Below are 20,309 nucleotides of genomic sequence, written 5' to 3'. Positions count from 1 at the left end.
TGTAATCATGAAAGCCAGAATAATAATGGCAAAAAAACAGCTCCCAGCAGAGTTACAGATGCAAGAACAACGTGGTGAAAGAGGCGTTGATTGATTCTTCAGTCAGCACTCTTGGGGATATTAGCATAGCCTACAGAAATGAGTTGACGGATCCTTTGCGGGCAATATTCTTTGAGGAAGTCAGTAAACATGACTTCTTTGAGTCTGAATGCTAACCTAACCCTAACCCTAAGAATACATTTTATTGTGTACAAGGCAAATATTAGCAAACACTTTTGGGAGCACATGCCATACAAGTGCAGCGTTTGCCAGTTAGTTGCACGTCGTGCCCCTTTCGCTCCCCCCCCTCTTCCCGTCTTTCCTCTTCACCTCACTCTGTCCGATAAAAATGTCTTTAATAAAATCAATCTATCCGTGCAACAGTGGAGGTAATTTCTTCTGCTGTTTCGTTCATCTTATATCCACAAAATCCCTCACAGCAAATGAGTCATCGACAGCGGGAACATGAGCAGGCAGCAAAACACGAACAACTGTGAAATCTGTTTTACAGCAATAATGAAAGCTACAGCCCTCAATGTCTAATTGTGCTTTTAGCCTTTCATCTTTTTATGATATCTGTCTGGAGACACTGCATTTACCACTTGGCTGGACTATCTGAATACCAAGAGCGATTTCAAAAGAGCTAAACCTCCCAAAGTATCGCCCGCAATCATGTCACTCGACAACAAAGGTAGCGCATTGTATCTTGACAGTGAAGGATCTTGCAGTGCATAACGCAGTCATTGATTGCTGCTGATTCCATTTCAGTAGGCGCTCCTCTTATTCTGCTGTGATGAGGAGATAACAAGTCTCCTTTTCCCCACTAAAGAGATACTAAAGAGGAGAGGCTGCACCCCATCCTGCGCCAGCCTGAGCGTCCCTCTGTCTTAGCATCAGCACAATGCAACGGGAACGAGGACGGCTGTTTCATCAGGATTATTTATGCTCAGACACCTCGGTAATTTGATGGATATCACCGCTTCTCTTTCCAGTGTAATTCATAACAGCTAAACGGTGAAGATATTGCATGTGGCAGAGGAACACAACAGGGACTAAACAGCTCACCTGCAGGATTCTCCTGAGAGACTCCAGGTAGCTCCGCTCGCTCTGAATGATGGAGCCGAGGATATGGCGTCTGACAACCTGCGCAGACAACAGACCAGTCAGGAAATGTCGCACTAAGAGGACATGATGGGGCTGCAGTGTGCGGTATGCTTTCAGTTAAGTACAGCGCAGGCTGATGGATTGCACTATAATCATGTGTTTGTCACAGGAGGAAAAAAGACTCAAAGAGGAGTATGTCTGTTTGAACAAGGCCTCCATCGGAGGGCTGAGTCATTGAACATCCTATGACACGAAAGCCGCTGTTCGAGCGGTTATAAAACACACTGCTTCTCCAAACAGGATAAAGAGAATAAAGCAAAGAGATGTATAAACCGACTGAAATAACAAAAGAAGTTCTAACGTGACAGCCTAGAGCTTTATCTCAAGGCTATTTGGTAAAGAATATGTTCACTTAAATGCAAGATTTTAAGTAGAGTGCATGTTTCTACATTTGCGAGCCACAGAAATAAGAACAAATGTTTGCAAAAAGCTGTCGGGTGCACCTGGTGGCTGGTCAGCCCCTCCGGCATGGGGCTCAGCTGCGGGGGAGGATGCCTCTCTTCCGACATAGCCACATCCAGGTATCCTGCATCATCCTCCTCTTCTGCAGACATTCGGAAATGGAAGGGAAAGATACAGAAAGGTTAAAACAAGTGTGTGTGTCTAACTGTGTTTGTGTATGTGTGTGTCTGTGTGTGTTTGTGTGTGTGTGTGCGGTAGAGATAGAAAGGGAACAACAGAAAGGCAGCCTTCAGATCTCACTGCAGCTGGAGACACACTGCGACACACTAAGTATATTACCTCAAAATACGAAAAGACTTCCATACTCTGAAAGAAAGACAGAGAGAGACAGAGCGATGGAGGAAGGAGTGAAAGAAAGAGAGAAGCAGCGAGGCCTTCGTGAAAAAAACCCCCAAAACATTTCAAAACAATACTGTATCTCTGTAGGAGTAAAGGAGGTACACAGAAGTGTGTCTGCAAAAACACGATCCAACACATTCTCATCTCTGAATTGGCACAAAAGACATTCGACAGTCTCAAATAAAAAAAAAAAAATCCCCAGTTCAGCTGTAACCATAAAGACATAAGATACCAGAAGCTTCCACCGTTCCAATTAAAGACTTTGGAATGATAACAGAGGATTGGTGGAAAAGAAATATAATACCGTGCAGATTTCCCTCGATCAACACCTAAAAATAGCAGCACTGTCCTCTTTACCTCTTTGTGATGGCTCGCAGATTTGTTTGAGGCGTGGGTCTGGTATCTATGGTTTATAGAGCTGCTCGATACTCCATTAATGGATGCTAATCTCTCTCTATTGTTCGGCAGGGGGTTCCTATAACTCAACCTATATGTGGTTGCTTCATCCTTCTCTTTCTCACACATCAAAAACTTGAACCACATCGTCCGTCTTAAAGCTGAGAAAGCCCGTCTGTTTTATTTATTATAGTTACAATCAGTGAGATCTTTCTCTTTCACAGTGCTTTCATTTCTCCCCGAAGGGATTTGTATAAAGAAAAAGTAAGACTTTGTACTCTATCTGCCTCAAACACTACTTCGGCTTGGCTAGCTTAGGAACCTGCCTATAATTCAAAGCGTTAGCTGTAGTTAAAAAAACCCAAACTTCATAACCAATACAAGCATCTAAATATAGAATAACTTTCATCTAAAAAAGCCAGCTGACCAACATTTTTTACAAACTTTTTCAGACACCTCTGCTTTACCCAATTGATCTTTTCTCTGCAGGAAGGAAACTTTTCGCATCACGGCTATTTTGGTCTTTTCAAGCCCATCCTTTGTTCCGCTCCTCGCCGCCTTCATGAGCTGCTGAACCTGGTTGGAAGAAGCACACAGAAACAACGAAGGTGCGTTAGAGCGCGAGGGAAGTGCCATGCTGCGGAGACTCGACAACCTACGGTGCTCCTCGGGAGAGAGAGGGAGAGAAGTGGCGCTCGGCGTGCTCATCATGAATCTCACCATCTGCGACTCCCTGTGGGTCGCTGTACAGCCTCTAATCAGAGAGTCTATGAGCATATCATGGAGAGATTATGGTAACAGAGTGAGCTCCACATCAGAGCAAAAGGGCTGCAGAGCTCAGTGTGGGAGAATTCGGTTGACCACAAACTCCACCCTGAGCATCACACAGGGGCTGCAACCAGACTCCACAGGCCGGGAATACACCCAGGGTGGTAGTATTTTTAAATGATGCCACTTCAGGAAAGTAGGTCATTAATTGGGGACAAGTTGCACTGGTGTTGATGGAAGTAAATACGCAGAATATTATTTAATAATTCATGCGTCCCATAAATGAGTCTTGATATTAAAACAGGCAGGGAGAGAGGAAGAGAGGCCGACAGACAGTCTCGAAGCAAAGTCCAAGGGAAAGCTGGGAAGGATGGTGCAGAGAGTCAGTAAAGCCTGTGAGTCAGCCGAGACTATAACACAGCACATTTCAGCTCTGGGTGATCATCAATTCTAATAGCAAACATCGAGCAGAGTAATTTGAGCTCGGCGAAGAAACAGTGTGATATGGCTGTGTTGTTCACTTTGCTGCTGGAGGTGTACCTTGATGTCATAGTTGTGTTTGCCAGACAGCCTCATGGCCAGCTCACGTTTGGTCTTGGCACAGCGATCCCTCAGCCGACGCACTTCGGGCGAGAGCTACAGGTGTTGGACAGGGACAGGCGAGGCATGGGGCGGCACGTCACGTTAAGCCACAAGAGGAGGTAAATGTATGGGGAGAGGAAATAGAAAAAGGAAATGGAGGCAGAGTGATCAAGGCAAAACAAGCTACGAAACATCGGGAATTAATCACAAGCATAGAGAGTGAAGCACTGCTTTGGTCAAAGGGGTTATGCTGTATTAGATTAATGGACACTTGATTTATAGAGGGATGGGGGGAGGGGTGCAGGCAGTTTAGGGCAAAATATTAAAGAAGCAAACTCTGTCACGGCTCCCACAGGCTGCTCGAATTAAGCAGTGAACTGGGAAGGGGAGAACTTCAGGTACACTTGGTGAAAAGTTAATCGGGCGAGACTAATTAAAAACAATGTGTTTTTGATGAAGGCTGCGCCAGCCGAAAAGTGTTACCGAACCCTAATAGTCAAGGTTTCTTCATTAACCGTTCAACCAGCGAGGCTGGATCCTTTTCTTTTGCTCACTGGCCTGGGACAAGCGTGCCGAGAGAACTGTGGCGGATTTTTCACACCGCACCTTCCTGTAATTACCTGAGCGACTAATTTTCACTCCCGACGCAAAAAACTTTTTTTTTGCCCTCTTCGGTCTCAAAGCATTGACTTATCCCAAGATTTTCTTGGATTACAATGAGATTACATCCATACATACACCTCCAATATGTAAAAATATGTAAAGGTAGGTATAAATCTATACATTAATAATGATTCAACTCAGCAAAATACTTTATTATTTTATTAGTATGACTGCAAAGTTTCTTTATACCTGCAACGGTGCATGCACGCCAAAGGCTGGTGAAGCATTAAGGAAATGCAGCACAGTGTGAATGTGCACACAGTGCCATCATGTGGAAGGCCGACACCGTGTAGCCAAGCAGCACAACACTGATGAACAGCATCCTTGGCAGAGAAGAGGCAAAGAGATCTGAGGCTTCTCACATAGAGAAAAAACCCTCGTGTTTACTTTCAACACACAATGAAAGTATAAAGCCTCGACAGCCTGTTACACACTTTTCATGTTCTTTATAGATTCCTTCCAGTTCTATACATTAATAAAGACGACTGCGCTAGAGGAGCAGGGGATGAAATATTCTTCTTGATTATTTTTTAAGTGTTGGAGAGCAACCAAAACAACCTGGCCCTGGTGCTATTCAGAATGAACGGAGGGGATGTTCTGTGTGAGATAAAGACACGCATTAGGCATGCATTGACACACACACATCCACACACACACACCAAAACTACCTTGCTCCTCGTTGGTACTTTGGTCTCGTTATCGGACTGCTCGTCGTAGCTTTCAAACTCACTGGAGCTCCATCCGTTGTCAGCTTCCACAGGGCCACTGTCTCTCTGAACATCCTCATATATCATATCTGCTTGACAAAAGAAAAACATCACACATCAGAGGCTCTAGTAGAGCGGACAGACATCCAGATCAGACGGATTCTGTCGCAGCTACTGACCGTCATCAGGAGAGAGGGGGTCCTCGCAAGGAACGTCATCGTAGATCACCTCTGAAGCGTCCGCCGCCTGTGGCTCGGCTTCAGCCGCACGTACAGCTGGCGAAGGAAACCATCAAAGTAAATTTAGATTGTTTTTAAAAAGGGGAAAAAGAGTGCTTCCTGTCTTCTGTCTTTTTTTTCCCCCTCCCTCTCTGTTTGATAGCTGCACCTCCTGTTGTTAAATCATTCATTTACATTTCTCCCCCCAAAAAATAACACGCTCAAAGACGTGCACACACACAGACAGACACACACAAACTACATCGCCTGAATCCTTTTGGCAACGCAGAAGAGATAAAAGACGCCGGATCTTAAAGCCTTCTACAATTTACACTGCCTTTGAATATTTACATACTTATTGTATCATTTGCATTGAAAGGTCTTCATCCTCGGGGAGATCTGGCACATCACTTGTACATGTTGCCATTATGGCTTTGTCCACGTGACGCAACATGATTGTATCCAGCTCGTTTGAGCTATTGACCCATTCTATCTCCACGCTTGGCAGGATTTGTCATTAACTGCTTTCAAAGTGTTTCAGCCTAATTTAGCTCAGTGAGCTTTATTGATTTGGTTTTAAACTGTGATTTGTCTGCAACACTTTCTCCTAAGCCCCGAACAGCAACAATCACTGTTTTCAATTAATCTGATTGGAGATGTGTATTCTGGCATGGATTATTCAGCAGAGTTCAGTCTGAAATTCGAAATAACCTTGGACAGAATCCAGGAGATGAACAAAGAGCAACTGTTTTTCTACAAAAGAGGATTAGCTACACAAATGTTCTTTATATCTCGCTCGCATTTCCTACGCTTGTGCATTCAGAAAGGATTCAGAATAGAGAAGAAAACAACTGGATTTGGGCTATCAGTCTGACTATCAGCATATCTGCAAAGTGGCTGGGCCTCTTGGGAACATGCCTTGTTATTTCAAACGCGGTAAACCAGAAGTTCCTCACTGTGTTTTCTTACTTTTATTTAACTTTTCTCTACAGCAACACAATGACACTGCAGGCAATCAAAAAAAAAAAAAATACACTGTTGTTATGAGTATGTCCTAGTTGCTAAAAATGTGAAAAGAAAGAAACACGGCAAAGTATTTTTCAAGTAAATGTCAGGTAATCCAATCACAATGTGTCAAGACTGCAACTGCGGAGCGAAGGGACATGTTCTGTTCTACAAACAGGAAATAATTATTCATAATTATCCAATGGTCCAAATAAAACACAGTCTGTTTACAGAATAAACATTTATGCACTTCACAGCAGGTTCATGCATATGCAAAGTATTTCCTGGAGTCTGGTGTTTGAAAAAAGGAAAGTAAAAAGTACCAAATGCAAAAAAAACCCAAATGTGGTATTTTAAAAGACTCCTCATTAGAATCAGTCGAACAGTGGTATTCATTTAATTTGCTTTATAATTTAGATAACTAGGAGAGATTTAGTATAATTTACTATTCAATCAGTTAAAATTGACTGTACACGTTGGAGATGATAGAAGAGGCCCGTGTGAGAAAACACATCAAGAGGGTGGGATGTAAAAAAAAAAAAATGGCAGCATAGCAGGGCTCCTTTGCATCTCTCATTTCTGAGCCACCTTCAAATAACGGCAGCACTGCTGACTGAGTCGAAATCCAAAAGCAATTTTCCCTCATGGAAATGGTTCTCTATTGATCCTCATCCTGAATTAATTGGATTCATGTCATGTCTGCGTGGAAATCAAATCATGGCAGAGAATATGTGTGCGCGAGACGGCGCACATTGTGTCGCCGTGTGTTTGAACGTGCACGTGTCTTTACATATGTGTGTCCGGCCTCTTCCACCGTAGGAATCAATGAACCGTAAGATGACCGTCGGCCTGTAATATGGTGTTCTTGCCACCTTTGATCAAGGTCAAGAGATGCAATGTGCAGTACTAACAAAATACTTGTACACAATTTGTATTGCCTGTGTCATTATGGTGCGGTCCACGGGGTGTTTACGCAACTCTGGAGGCCCAATTGGTTTTCTAACAGATCTGTCCGCGATGTGAACACCATAATACAGAGGTGGAATGAGGCTGGATCCCGAGGCAAGCTTAGGTTTAATCTTTTTGGTCTGAAATTGAACCCTTGATCTACAATATAAGGTGCATCACTTCCCTGTCAATATAATTTAGTTCTGTACCTTCAGAGGTGTCCCTGGAGCCGGAGCTTTCCTTGACGATTTCTCTGCCGTGGTCTCCTGAATTAGCCGGCGTCTCCACAGCTGACGGCCCCACAGGAAGCCCTTGGAGCTCCTTTCCCACACAAGGAGCCGAGTTACCGGGCTCGGCTGCTGCTGCTGCTGAGACCCTGCAAGGTACAAAAGTGTTAGCACAGTTAAACTAACACTGAGTGCCTGGTGCCTCATTACAAGTTAATTTCAGAGAGAGGAAGGGGAGGCATGGTGGATTGGAGGTGGGGGTTGAAATACTTCTTTGCTATCCAAGCATTCAAAAGCACACTCCCTGAAGGCTGACAGAACACATACTGCTGCTGTCAAGTCATTGTGATATCTTTTGAGGAAGTATGACCACTATTTTTTTTTTTCACATGGGCAGCTGTGCCTTTTTACTTCCACCACAGTGTTTCCTCTCCCTTTGTACGTCTGTTTATTCGACTGCAGAGATAAACACGACAACAGATTTCAAAGACGTTTGGAGGAAAGTGATTTTTCCGTGACAGTTCAGTCTGTGGAGGAAGTAACAGTCATTTGAGATGGATATCTTGTATATTGAATAATGTGTCTTTCGAGCATGTTTGGGTGCTTTTTCTTTGTACAACTTCTCATTCACATAAAACCATAATAATATCTTTAGATAGAATTATACTAAGAGTCACTATTCACAGTATGGATCCAAGACTTCGGTCAGTAAATACATTTACTCAAGTATTGAACTTAAGCACAATTTTAAAGGAACTTTACTTGAGTATTTCCATTTTTTGCTACTTAATACTTTACTCGGCTAGAATTCAGGGACAGATATTGTACTTTTCACTGTACAGATTTAGTTTAATAAAACAAAATGTAATCAACAACTTAATTACAATGTAATTTAATCAGCCTATCCTCATCAGAAAACAGATAGGTCGACTATGAGAGCAGCTTATTTCGAGCAATATTACCCTTCATGTTAGGTGGAGACTCCTGTGGCCATAGTAATTATTACAGTGTCGTATAAAGAGCGACAAAGTACACATAAGGAGGAGGTCTGAGTGGACAGTGAAGTTAAACAAGTATAGGACTTTCATCCAGGAGTCATGCTGTTGGTGTCCAGTGTGAAATTACATATGTTATTACGTACACAATGGAGGCACGTTTGTAAATGAAGTAACAGAAGTAACAGGTATTTTACAGATAGCAACGGCCGTGCTGTGGTGAGGTTTTTCTTTGCGCCAGTCACTGGCAGTCGACATGTTCAGTCCTTCCGTGTGAGGATGTGTTTAACATTATAGATTAAGATAAAACTTTATTTGAGTCCCTGGGGGGAAATTCAAACACCGCCCAGCGGATAAACTAAATAAAGCAGTTAAACCACCTTTACCTACGTCAACATTAAAGTGATGAGCACATTAATGCATCGATAATTATAATCCAATAATATAATATACATTATTCTGAAATACGTCATTCTGCATAATGAATACTATTACTGTTGGTAACTTAAGTACTTTTGACTTAGGTAAAAAGTTTAAAGCCTGACAGAGTATTTCTACACTGTGGTATTTCTGTATCTACTTTGGTACAAGATCTGAGTACAGATAAAGCTGCATAAACATTTTCATCGCCAAATAACACTTCTGGAGAACTGCTCAGCGTTGGTGGATTTAGAGGGTCTTTTAAGTGCTTTCTTTATTTTCCTGTTTGATTTCTTGTATGCATGCTTCCCTTTTCCACCCACACAGGACCTTCAGTAGCACTGACAGTAGTAAAGTATTCAGGATTATACAGTGGATTATTTTATGTCATTATTTCTGACATTAATCAAAACAACTAAATGACTAAATATTTACAATTCAGCTGTGTGTGAGGTGAAGTTGTGTGTGAAGAAGTTGTGTTGATCAATTTATTCAGAAGACCTATTGCGAGGCCGCATATGTTTCAAAAATATATATATAATCACGCCTACTGCCTGTCACTTGAGTTACTTAACTTGCCCCTGAGCACTGTCGAATCATTATCTGTCATGCCTGCAGGCTTACCAAAATCACCGCTGGCTTTCTGAGTGAAAACATGCCCTGAACCTGCTATTAAAAACTGACTCTGACATCACAGGGGAAAATCTTGTTGACACAGCTATCACATAGCCTGTGTTGATGCTGCCAGTTAGGGATTGTCCTCCCCCACATGACTGATAATATGACAGGACACAGCTTGTAGGAGAATCCCATCTACACTAATTAAATCTGTCCCTCTGCTAAACACCTCAGCAACGCTTGCAAAGCCAGCAGCAGCAGCAGCAGCAGCAGCAGCAGCAGCCACTCAGACTGACGGGCAAGTCGTAGGCAAACAAGACATGCCAGGAAAGTACTGTGCACAAAATACTGTAATTTGGAGCTGCTCAGGAGGCAGCCTCGCACACTCTTACTTTACATCAAGGTGGAAACGGAAGAAAATTATCTGCATTTGACAATCTCGCAAACCATTATCTTCCCTTGTAGGCCACAGTGCCAGGTGATCTCTGCGTTACGAGTCAGAAAGAAAGGAAAGCATGCCCACAGCAGACACGGATTAAATATAATGACAGCAGATCGTTTGTAGCATCTGTGTCACTATAGGCAGAATAGTGATCGGCAGGATTCGTGAGAATAATGTAGAAAAAGCAAAATAGCGTCTAATTAATATATCTTGGATGGGATATGGCATTGTATTTGATTTTCAATTGCATGATCTTGTAGAATAGCGCATGATAGTGTAGTAGGATCTCCTGTTTGGTTTCTAATTAGAGTATAACTCGTTATAATAGTGTCTAAGTATGACATATCTTAACAGGGGATAATTAATTAGAGTGTGATTTAGATACACGGCTTATAATTAGGGTAGAACTCGATTTGCTTATTGTCAAATGAAGAACATTTGTCTAGTTTTTGTTTAATTTGACTCAAAGAAACCACTTAAATAAAGCGTGACCAAAGTTCCTTTCCACCAATTTTCCCTGATGTTTAGACAGAAGTTTATAATTACAATCGTCGGCTTGTCTTGAAATTAAGACAACGCTCAGAAAACAGTTTAAATTGTGCACAATATTAAACAAAGTCCAAATAATATTGCATAAATATTGTCAGAGCCATTTGAAACTGTTGATTATATCCTTCAATAACCAAATAACCTATTTTGAATGCTGCTTAATTGTGTATTATTATTATTATCCTACAAAACAAGGCAACAACATGACAGGTGGCAGGTGGCTACATAACACCTTCCATGCAACTGTTAACCACTATCTTAAAATTAGTAACAGATCCTTGTTTTAACCGACTAGTATGTCTGTGGTCGACTAGCGAGGGAAGCGTTTAATCGATATATATAAGATAAGTTCATGGGGGAAATGATGTATGTATGAATTAATTAAAGAGTACAGTCTAGACCAATTAATTAATTGATTGATCCCTCGTATGCAATTATGACCAAGTGCAAGTATAGCATTGTAAATAAACTATATAAAGCATTATATAAAAACAGTCCTATTTCTGGCCGTGTGTGTGCCGTGCTCTCCCCGTTGTGCTATAAATGCCCGCCACATATCTGGAAATAGACGTACAGTAATGCTCTGCCAACACGTCATATCATAGAGCCACTGATAGTCGCCATTTGGCTTCGCAACGTTGTCAAGCCGCAAAAAGACTCTAAAATATGACTCCGCCGCATTCTCCATGATGCTGAATCATTCGTCTCAATCTAAAGAACAAAAATGATCTCAACCCACGCGAAAACAAAATAAAGCGCTACTTGTCAGCGCGTTGCTTACGATAAACTGATCCCTTGTCATTAAAATTGCTCGTGTGGAAAACGAATGGCGGCAGAACAATAGCGGTATACTGCTCCTCTGCCCGGCTGTATGCGTTCACGTCGGCCGTGAGTGATTTGAGCAGTGTAGCTATCGATCCCGGCGTATCTTTGCATACCCCTTTGCAACTTATCTGTGCCCATAAGCCCTAGTGAGTCATATAGCTCAAGGAGAGAAGCAGGAATCATTTTTCAATGCAAATGACACAGCCCGAGGCAGAGCACAGCCTAAAGCAGAAGCTGCCTGAATGCAAATCTCACACTTCCATCTGTTTTCATTCCCTTCAGCTACTGTGCCAGGGCAGCACTACCTGCCGTAGCGTTGCCTGCTTTGCCCCCTGGTCCCTCTCGAGCATAGCTGTTCTTTATAACTGCACAAGCATTGTGCCGACCATACTGATGGAGCTCTGTTTGTCCTCAGGTCATAAATCTCCTCATACAAACAACTGCCCACTCCTAACATCGAAACCATTCCCACGATGCACCAGTTGTTACAGCCCGAAGTTGCTCTGTACGTGACTGACTCCAATTAGGTAGCTCTCAAAGCATTTGGCTCTTGGCTTCTTGTTTTAATTGCATACACAAGTTTGTTTTTTTAATGCTTTTACAGTATCACCTTTTTTCTTTTTTGCTTTCACAGTACATCCAACTGAGGCAAGTACAACAGGGTGAAAGGGTCTTAACAGAAAGTGGCTGTGAAAAATAAATGTGTTCTGGAGGCTACATTAAGTAACTTTCTTCACAAGGGCAAAAGTGTGAAGTTCTGCAAGGCTGCAAAAAGGCGAAAAAGGTGAACTCAATCCAAACAGCTGAAGTAAAGTTATATTCTCTAAGGTTAGAGCTCTGTGTACATAAAAAAAAAAAAAGACACACACAAGCCACGTTGTCATGGTATCTTTTGTGTCAATCTTTTCATTGCTGGGGTTCCAGGCGACGCACTTAATGAAAACTATCTGTCAAGTGCTAAAGTGAACTCAGAAGTAAGCGGTGGCATCAAACGCTGGAGCACAAATCAAACTCACAGGAGAGAAATGCTGCCTTGAGCCTAATAGCTGTAACGCACTGATGTGCTGTCATTGCAGTGTTACCCCAAAAAAACCCACATATTTCTTTGCAATAACAATCGCAAAGTAATTTTGGCAATATTATTCTAAAACTGCTGACAGATGTGCTGGATGTGCTGACAGTCTTAACACCTTGATGGCGGAAAATGCTATTGATAGCTCTTCTTTAAAAGGCCGACTATTGACTAAACCAAAGTGGAAATGTGCACTCAGCAGAAATCTCCCTGCATGAGAAATTGCCAAGACCTCACTGCGACTCTGCTGCACACACACAAACACACACAAATGCACCCAAGCACACACATATGCAGTCTCTCATGCACACACACATACTCGCACAGCAGACAAATACACAACCTCACACCTGTACACAAGTACAGGCACCTCTTTTCAACACAGGAAAGCCCACAGGAATCTAAACCCTCAGTAGAGGTTTCTCAGCACACTTCCTATAGAAGCGCAGGTGGGGGGCCACGCGGAAAAAAAGGGCCCCAGCATGAGAGGCTGGAGAGGGATGGTTCTGACAAGATCCAAACCAAAGAGTGTTTGAAAATATCTTTTATGTTTGGTTTGAGCTGAGAACATTGCAGAAAATCAGGACATGTAAAAAAAATCAGTGTAGCATGTATTAGGGTTGGACAATGTCTACCAAACTGTCCACAGTGAAACATTACAATGGTCGATGACATCATTGTTGGGGGGTCAACTCATGGGCAACTCTTATAAAAGGTACTAAATCTTTTTTTAATACATATATTTATACTTTCTACTTTACTTTGTATATGCATATGTAAGATAATAATTACCATTTCTAATATTTTCTATTTTAAATGTGAAGGGCAAGACAAGAAAAAGGGATTAAGAACAATAACTATTCATTTCATTTTTGTCAAGGAAAATATTCCACAGTGAAAAAGCAACATCGTTTCTTGCAGAACCGCACCACGAATGATCGACCAATCATGTGATTGAAACACCGAAGTTATGAAACAAACAAAGCCATCGAGGCAGCGGTAGACCAGCGACTCCCATATTCTGCAAGGTAAAATTACTGTTTTGATCAAAGTAGTCTGTTGCTTTTGAAGAGAGCACAGGTTGTAACTGCTTCAGTTCCCTGTCGGTAAATCCCACATATATGTCTCTGCAGGGAACAATCGAGGATACTCATCTCAAGTCACCTTTGTCACATTTTGTTTATAACTCTGTGTCTTTTCCTTTCATATAATACAGGGTAATGACATAAACATCGCAATCAACTCGTCCACCATTTCTTGAGTTGCGACATGGCACAGAACGTGATTGGTCGATGCCTTCATTGGCGGTGCAAAAGCTCAGAAATATCCACCTAATTCTGGGAGAAACGATGCAGCTTTTGCTCCACATAATATCCACTTTCTTTGGAGAAGCGTTCATGAAAACAGGTTTATAAAATATGCTGACGTGAAAAATTAATTGCACAAAAGAAAGAAAAGGCCCAGTGTGAGGAGTCCTGCAGACAGGTGTAGCACAGTGCCAACCTTTTTTGAAAACTGGCATCCGAGGAGAGAATAGGCGGTTCACTCTGTTTTAAATTTTAGGGTTGCAGCTGAATTAAAACAAGCATTGACTGGTTCGTCAATAGTGATTTAATCAGCACTTCGGTAAATCAGGTCGCATGGAGTTATTGTAATAATTAGAATTAAGCAATCTTCATTTTTGCTCTGTTTGACACGCCTTAAAACACATTCATCAGTTGTTGATAAATTACTCTAATTGGCTTTTTACACAGTATAATACCGCTGTATAAAGCTAGACAAGATTTTTCAGTGTTTATTTCACTTTAATTCATATCGACTGACGGGACTTTGATCGCTTAGGGCATTAAATAGGAAGGCTGTCTTTCAAATTCACTGATAGCAAGCGAAAGTATCCCTCAGAAAAAACTCTGTCTGACTGTCTGTCTGCTACCGGGCTGCCGCTCTGTAGGTGACTTTGACTGCCGACCTCCCTGTGGAGGCGGGCAGGCAAAAAGACAGTTGCCTCAGAGGAATCAATAAACTCACATTATCATGTAGTGCGCTGAGGCCTTTAAGCAAACTGCCTTCTTGATTGTATGAAAGATGCGGTGTGACTGCAGCAGGGCTGGGGTCATTTCATTCATCCAGTACACCTACTCATCTATAAATGTATTCTGAGACTGCAGTTCAACAAACATCGTGAATAATAAAGCCTATTATGATTAGCTGGAACGTAGCAGCGCTCATTAATAAGTTCCACAAGTTTCAAAAGCTATTTCACTCAAAGGCAACAAGACAATAAGATACATTTAACCCTCATGCAGCCTGTTTTCAGTTTCATGTGCCAAGGTCTTTGAGATATCTGCCTCTTAAAGGCTCTGAACACCCACACTTATCCTCGCTGATTAGACTCAGGTAGGCGGACCTGTGCTGAGAATTATGTGAGGTCACCAGACTCCATTTATGTCCTACACACAATGATAAAGGTGCCCTGACTAGTGCAGCAAAGCCAACAGGAGAGGGAGAGCGCTGTCACTCATACACGCCGACACAGTCGTGAGAGAAGGGCTAATCAGCTGAATGCTTTACATCACCTGTGTGGGGTTTTGATTTGAAGTGTGCAGGGCTTTAACTTTCATCACCATACAAATACAACCCCCAACCTTTTTTTTTTTTAAATGTAATGCTGTGTAAAACATAAATGAAAACAGAACGCAATCATTCATTTGCAAACAAACTCATGTGTTTCACAAGGTGGCGGATCTCGTCTCATCCTTGCTTGTGAACGAGGATGCCCCTTTCATACCCAATCATGACATTACCACCTGTCCCCGATGAACCTGTTTACCTGTGAAATGTTCCAATCAGGTGTTTTTTGAGCTTCGACAACTTCCTTTTCATTTCCCCTGTCCCAACTTCTTTAAAGGTGTTGCTGGCATCAAATTCAGAATAAGCACATATTTACAAAAAATCAGTGAAGTTGATGTGGTAAAACATTCAATGTATTGTATATGTACTGTTTTCATTTGATTAGTAGTGTTTTATCACTGATTTACAGCAGCGGCATGAATGTTTGGAATCTGGATCGTACATTCAAGATAAATAAAATGTCATTTCTACTACCCAAAGCACTGAAAGATGACATTTGAAATTCTCAGGAGAAACATGTCCTTTCAAAAACAATCTCCCAGATGATAATCCATTCCCACCTCATTATTATTAGTTTATATTTGGACTATTTCACCTGTCGATATTAGTCCTAGGCCTTTTTTCGAAGGCGATCATCTTCACATGTCACAGCAACTCTACTGCATGCTGGCATACTGGAATGGCTTATATATACAGACACTTAATTGAATAAAGCCATCAGTGTTATTAGTTACTCTTGTGTTATTTTCCTGCAATTAAAACTCTAAATGTTTGCTGTGAAAAAGACTGAATGTCCGATGTCATGCTTCGGTGCTTTAAGGATCACAGATTTCTGTTTACTTCCACTGTTGTGGTTTAGCAGACGAAATAAATATAGATCCTCTTACCTGTAGTGTTATTTATCTATCTAGATGGTCTTGGTGTTAGTTGCTGAGTTATGGAGATATTAGTCATAGAGATGTCTGACTTCTTTGAATATAATGGAGCTAGAGGACACTCATGAGTTACTCAAGATAATCCAGAGACCTTGGTGTGAGCAACTTCTTGTAGGAACTATTTTTTCTCTACCAGACAAGACCTGGCATCCGTATCACCACAGAGATGGCAGAGACATTGCTGTTGAGTTTTTCAAATGTATTTTTTGGGGCGGTTTGAGCACCACAGGCCGACTGCCATCCAGTGCCATTATATTAGAGAGAAGACAGATCTCTCGCATCTCTCTGCCTCGGCAACTCACACCAAAACAATCTGGATGGATAAACAGCGCTACAGGGAGAGGAAAAATATGTGTTTTTGATTTTGGGGTGTCACTTAAAGCGGAAAATACAACATTTTTTGCATGGCTACATATCACTAGTGTTAATGGAAAAATGTGAGTTAAACTGATGGAAGCTGAAGTGAAATAAATTCATCCTAACACTGCATAACAAAGTCTAAACAAAGCTAATGATATCATACTGGAGGCATCATCATGAATTAGTCAATCCTTTGATTTCCCTCTAGAATTGAATCGGCAACATCACTTTATACTTGACATTATCCCTTGTCAGCACGAGTGTGTGACATGCCATCTGGCACCTACGAGATGTACAAATAGATGCGGCGTAACATCACATCTATCTCAAACCCACTGTGGCGGTGTGTTCGGATGGAGCGTAAGCATGACATTATCTCAGATATAATGACACAACACTGATGTGATGTGATGTTGAATGTTCCTCCACCGCCCTTTTGTAATTTTCCCCCGTACAGTGATAGGAATCAGAGGAAACTTACCAGCTGGGTGAGTCATTAACTGGAACATCTGTCAAAAGAAAGAAAAACAGCAACCATGAGACAAACTATTCCAAAGCAAAGGAAGAAGTGACGAATATAACTTTCGAAAAAGACAGTTTGACTTTGTGTTGTAATAACTTATTCTCTCTTCACTTCTTGTGTACAGTACAACTTTTCAAAAGTCACCTTCCAGATCTTAATCACACTTGCTCACATCACGTCTGAGATAATTAGGCAGATGGTGTAACAACTAGAAACTGATTTGCACGGTTGTAATGTATTTTCACAGCAAAGGTAAAAACAACAAAGGTGCTGGTGAACCCTCGTGGATCCCCACCGTGTAAACTCATGTCATCTGGCGAGGGAGGCATCCGAGTCTCAGCAGCTCTCAGCCCTCGATTATATAACAGACCCCCACCACACACTATTATCAACGCCCAGAATTCCCTTATGCATCCCCACAGCCCACTCAACGGATTACCACACACAGACTTGGTGAAAAAGCTTTTTAATTAAACACTAATCGCTTCACTTTGTCCAACAGAACTTCTCCGAGACCTAAATCTCCCTCTTTATCTGGGCGTGTAATTACCGGGGCTGTTTGGCGACGTTAGCCAGGTAGTAAATATATCATACTTATATCTACATAACTTCATCCAATTAAGGGGAAAGTTAACTGTGCTCTTCTATGCCTGTCTGCCTGAGGCAAAATTCAAATCCTGTTAAGTAGAGATTAAAACCAAATACAAGTGACTGAAGTCACTCAGGCAGAGCACGGCTTTAAGAAAACTGATCAGATTACATTTTACGAAAGAAGAAACATAAAATGTACAAATTAGAGCCAAAGTGTTGTTATCGGAGACCGATTATTGTACAGTCAATATGTAGTTTTATTCCCAGGAACAGTTTGATGTCAGTGGGTTTTGGTTATGGTACAGAAACTTTAATCACTATGTGGTGACTCTATAATAAACAAAGTGCTTGAAGTTACACTAATTAAAGCCAGACAGTCTCAAACTGTTCATGCCTATCAGCAATGTTAGAGAATAACCTTTTAATTATGCACTGTACTTTTATTCAGTTTCCAGGTGCACAATATTCCCTTATTTAGGGACATTTTACTGCATGTGTATTGACATTTTCCATCTTTGTGCACATTAAAGTTGAAGGATATTCTCTTGTATTTTTGCCAGTTTTTCGGTTTCATGCTACTTTATAATTTACTTCTCCTCCACTCTACTTTATCTCACTTTTCACTTTCATTTTACTTACTGTACTAATCATCACAAATCATGATCTAATATTACAACAAATATGATGTGTGTAATAAAAACATTAGAAATAAGACTTGCATAATGGATAGCTAATGTTACTTCTGGTTGAGGCACAAGCGTTTATAACACATTTATTTAGCTATTGGTTATTGAAAAGTTGTAACTAATGTTTACAATACTTTGTAAATGATTAATAAATGTTATGTAGTTCATCTATAAACATTATTTGGGTGGCAGTTGTAACGCTGCAGATGTTTATAAAACTTTTTTTTATGTTTGTTAACCGTTTTTAGTAAACTTAAACTACTACTTCTACTACTACTTTTCAAACAGTAGGCTAAGTAATGAGTAATTTGTGAAATATATCGAGTAAATTGCTCTTTAAAAATACATCCTGATATTAATTATGTAGTTTTACCTTCAGTAGTTCACAGTAACACCATATGGGATTGGTATAACCACCAGATTGGTATATAAATCTCCCACTGCCTGCATATCAGTGCAGATTTGTCACTTTCAGGTTGTCCTGAACAGCTGACCCAGAACAAGAACAACTGATTCAGCACCAGTTAAAAAAAATAAACCTGAAAACGTGTTACCTGATGTAGAAATCGAAGCCCCATCCTTATTGTCAGCGCTCTCCTGTCCAGCAGGAGGCGATGTTTTCAGAAGTTGTGTGCTGTCCATGTCTGTTTTTGACACCATGTCTGATGTCTCACTGCCTTCCTTTTTGGACACCTGGACGGATCCAATAGCGTCAGAGTTGATCCCTTTACTGTCCTCCTGAAGTTTCTCCTCATCCGTGTCCTCAAATGTGAACTCTTCCCCTTGCTCTTCATCCTCCTCCTCTTCGTCCTCCTTTGGCGGTGGCTGAGGCATCACAGTAGACATAGTCCCTGAAAAAGAGACACAGTTCAGTTGAAGATGCTTTGTCCCGGATTTAAGTGTCTTGAAAAAGACACACTTATCTTCTAATAATACATTTAATAACAATATAACAAGATAATGTTTATTCTTTCTCCAGGGATTTGCAATACCTCCAAATATTGCTCTAATCCACATCGACGTCTTTTCTACTGCATCTGATAAGAGGCTGCACTTAATATGAACTCTTGAGTTACAGCTTGCACCTCAATGTGCTATTTCCAGAGTACTGACATCAGGACCGTTTATATGATGGGTATTATTTGGATGAGGGCGGACAAAGGTAAATGGACTCCGGGTTGGAATGTTCTCTGGTCTTCATAAACATTGCAAAGCTGCTTAGAAAAAACAGTCTCACGCAAAATACCTTGATGAAAATCAGTGCTCTACTAAATAACAGCGAACTGGACTGAAATGAACTCTTAACCCTGCAGTGTGTTCACAACTTAAAGTTGAGACTGCAGACAGCGTATTATGTTTTTTTTCCTCGCAGTGCATAAAAATACCCTGAACTTTTTCAAACTGTTTGACTGCTATACATGAAATACAACTGAAGTAATGTGCACTTAACGAATGCTCCATATATGTGGAGCACAGAGAGAGAAACAGAGTAATCCTACCACTGTAAACATGACATATGGCCGTTGGAAAGACTGTTAGTTAAATCAAAGAGTCTGGGGAGGCTTAGTGGCAGATTAATTAAGATATCCACACACCCACTGATGAAAACATGTTCCCTAACATTTACAGACCTCAATTATCTGAGAGGCTAATTCCAATCTTGTCTTATCAATGAAAACAGTTATGATGGCAGACAACACATTTTAGGAATGAATTCGAAATCAAAGAGTAACTCTGCCATATTTACAAAGTTAAAGTGTGTTTACAAGTCTTAGGAAGTACCACTACATATGTTAAAAAAGGTTGTGTCAAGTCTGTTGTGGCTCCAGTGATGTCATACAGTGGTTAAGTTGCATTGTGGGCAATAAAGGTGCCAGGTTTTAAAAAGAAAGAAGACTGTCAGAATGTAAAAGGTGATATCTCTGGTGTGCAGTGCGGTCGAATGATTTTCAAAACCTGGCGCCTACATGTAACTAAAAAGCAACAAATATCTGTCTGTCCGTCTGTCCTTCACATATCTCGAGAACTGTTCATCCGATCTTCTTCACACTTTGCAGATTTGTTGTCGAGGGCCTTAGGAAGCGCAGTGACGAATTTGGTGCAATTTGGACACCTGAAACGTCCAGTGTGAACGCAGCAGCGTG

General features: G+C 41.2%; 1 protein-coding gene across 3 annotated transcripts in view; it reads right to left on the bottom strand.

Annotated features, from left to right (window-relative positions):
* Positions 1-20,309, bottom strand: part of arhgef10la (Rho guanine nucleotide exchange factor (GEF) 10-like a) — a 120,717-nt gene that overhangs the window by 91,597 nt on the left and 8,811 nt on the right. Inside the window, exons 2-11 of one of the 3 annotated variants that reach the window (XM_084349883.1) lie at positions 18,720-19,016; positions 16,847-16,874; positions 15,270-15,353; positions 7,501-7,667; positions 5,300-5,395; positions 5,082-5,209; positions 3,709-3,804; positions 2,868-2,976; positions 1,647-1,747; positions 1,105-1,182 (exon numbers count right to left, since the gene is read on the bottom strand). In XM_084349883.1, the coding sequence (XP_084206009.1) occupies positions 1,105-1,182; positions 1,647-1,747; positions 2,868-2,976; positions 3,709-3,804; positions 5,082-5,209; positions 5,300-5,395; positions 7,501-7,667; positions 15,270-15,353; positions 16,847-16,874; positions 18,720-19,011 (1,179 nt within the window). In that variant the 5' untranslated portion in view covers positions 19,012-19,016. The remainder of the gene's footprint in view (positions 1-1,104; positions 1,183-1,646; positions 1,748-2,867; positions 2,977-3,708; positions 3,805-5,081; positions 5,210-5,299; positions 5,396-7,500; positions 7,668-15,269; positions 15,354-16,846; positions 16,875-18,719; positions 19,017-20,309) is intronic. The other 2 variants (XM_084349885.1, XM_084349884.1) reach the window with 2 other exon arrangements.

This window comes from Pagrus pagrus (assembly GCF_965226575.1).
Source record: "Pagrus pagrus genome assembly, chromosome: 3".
NCBI lineage: Eukaryota > Metazoa > Chordata > Actinopteri > Spariformes > Sparidae > Pagrus > Pagrus pagrus.
This window is presented reverse-complemented; position numbering and strand designations above follow the sequence as displayed.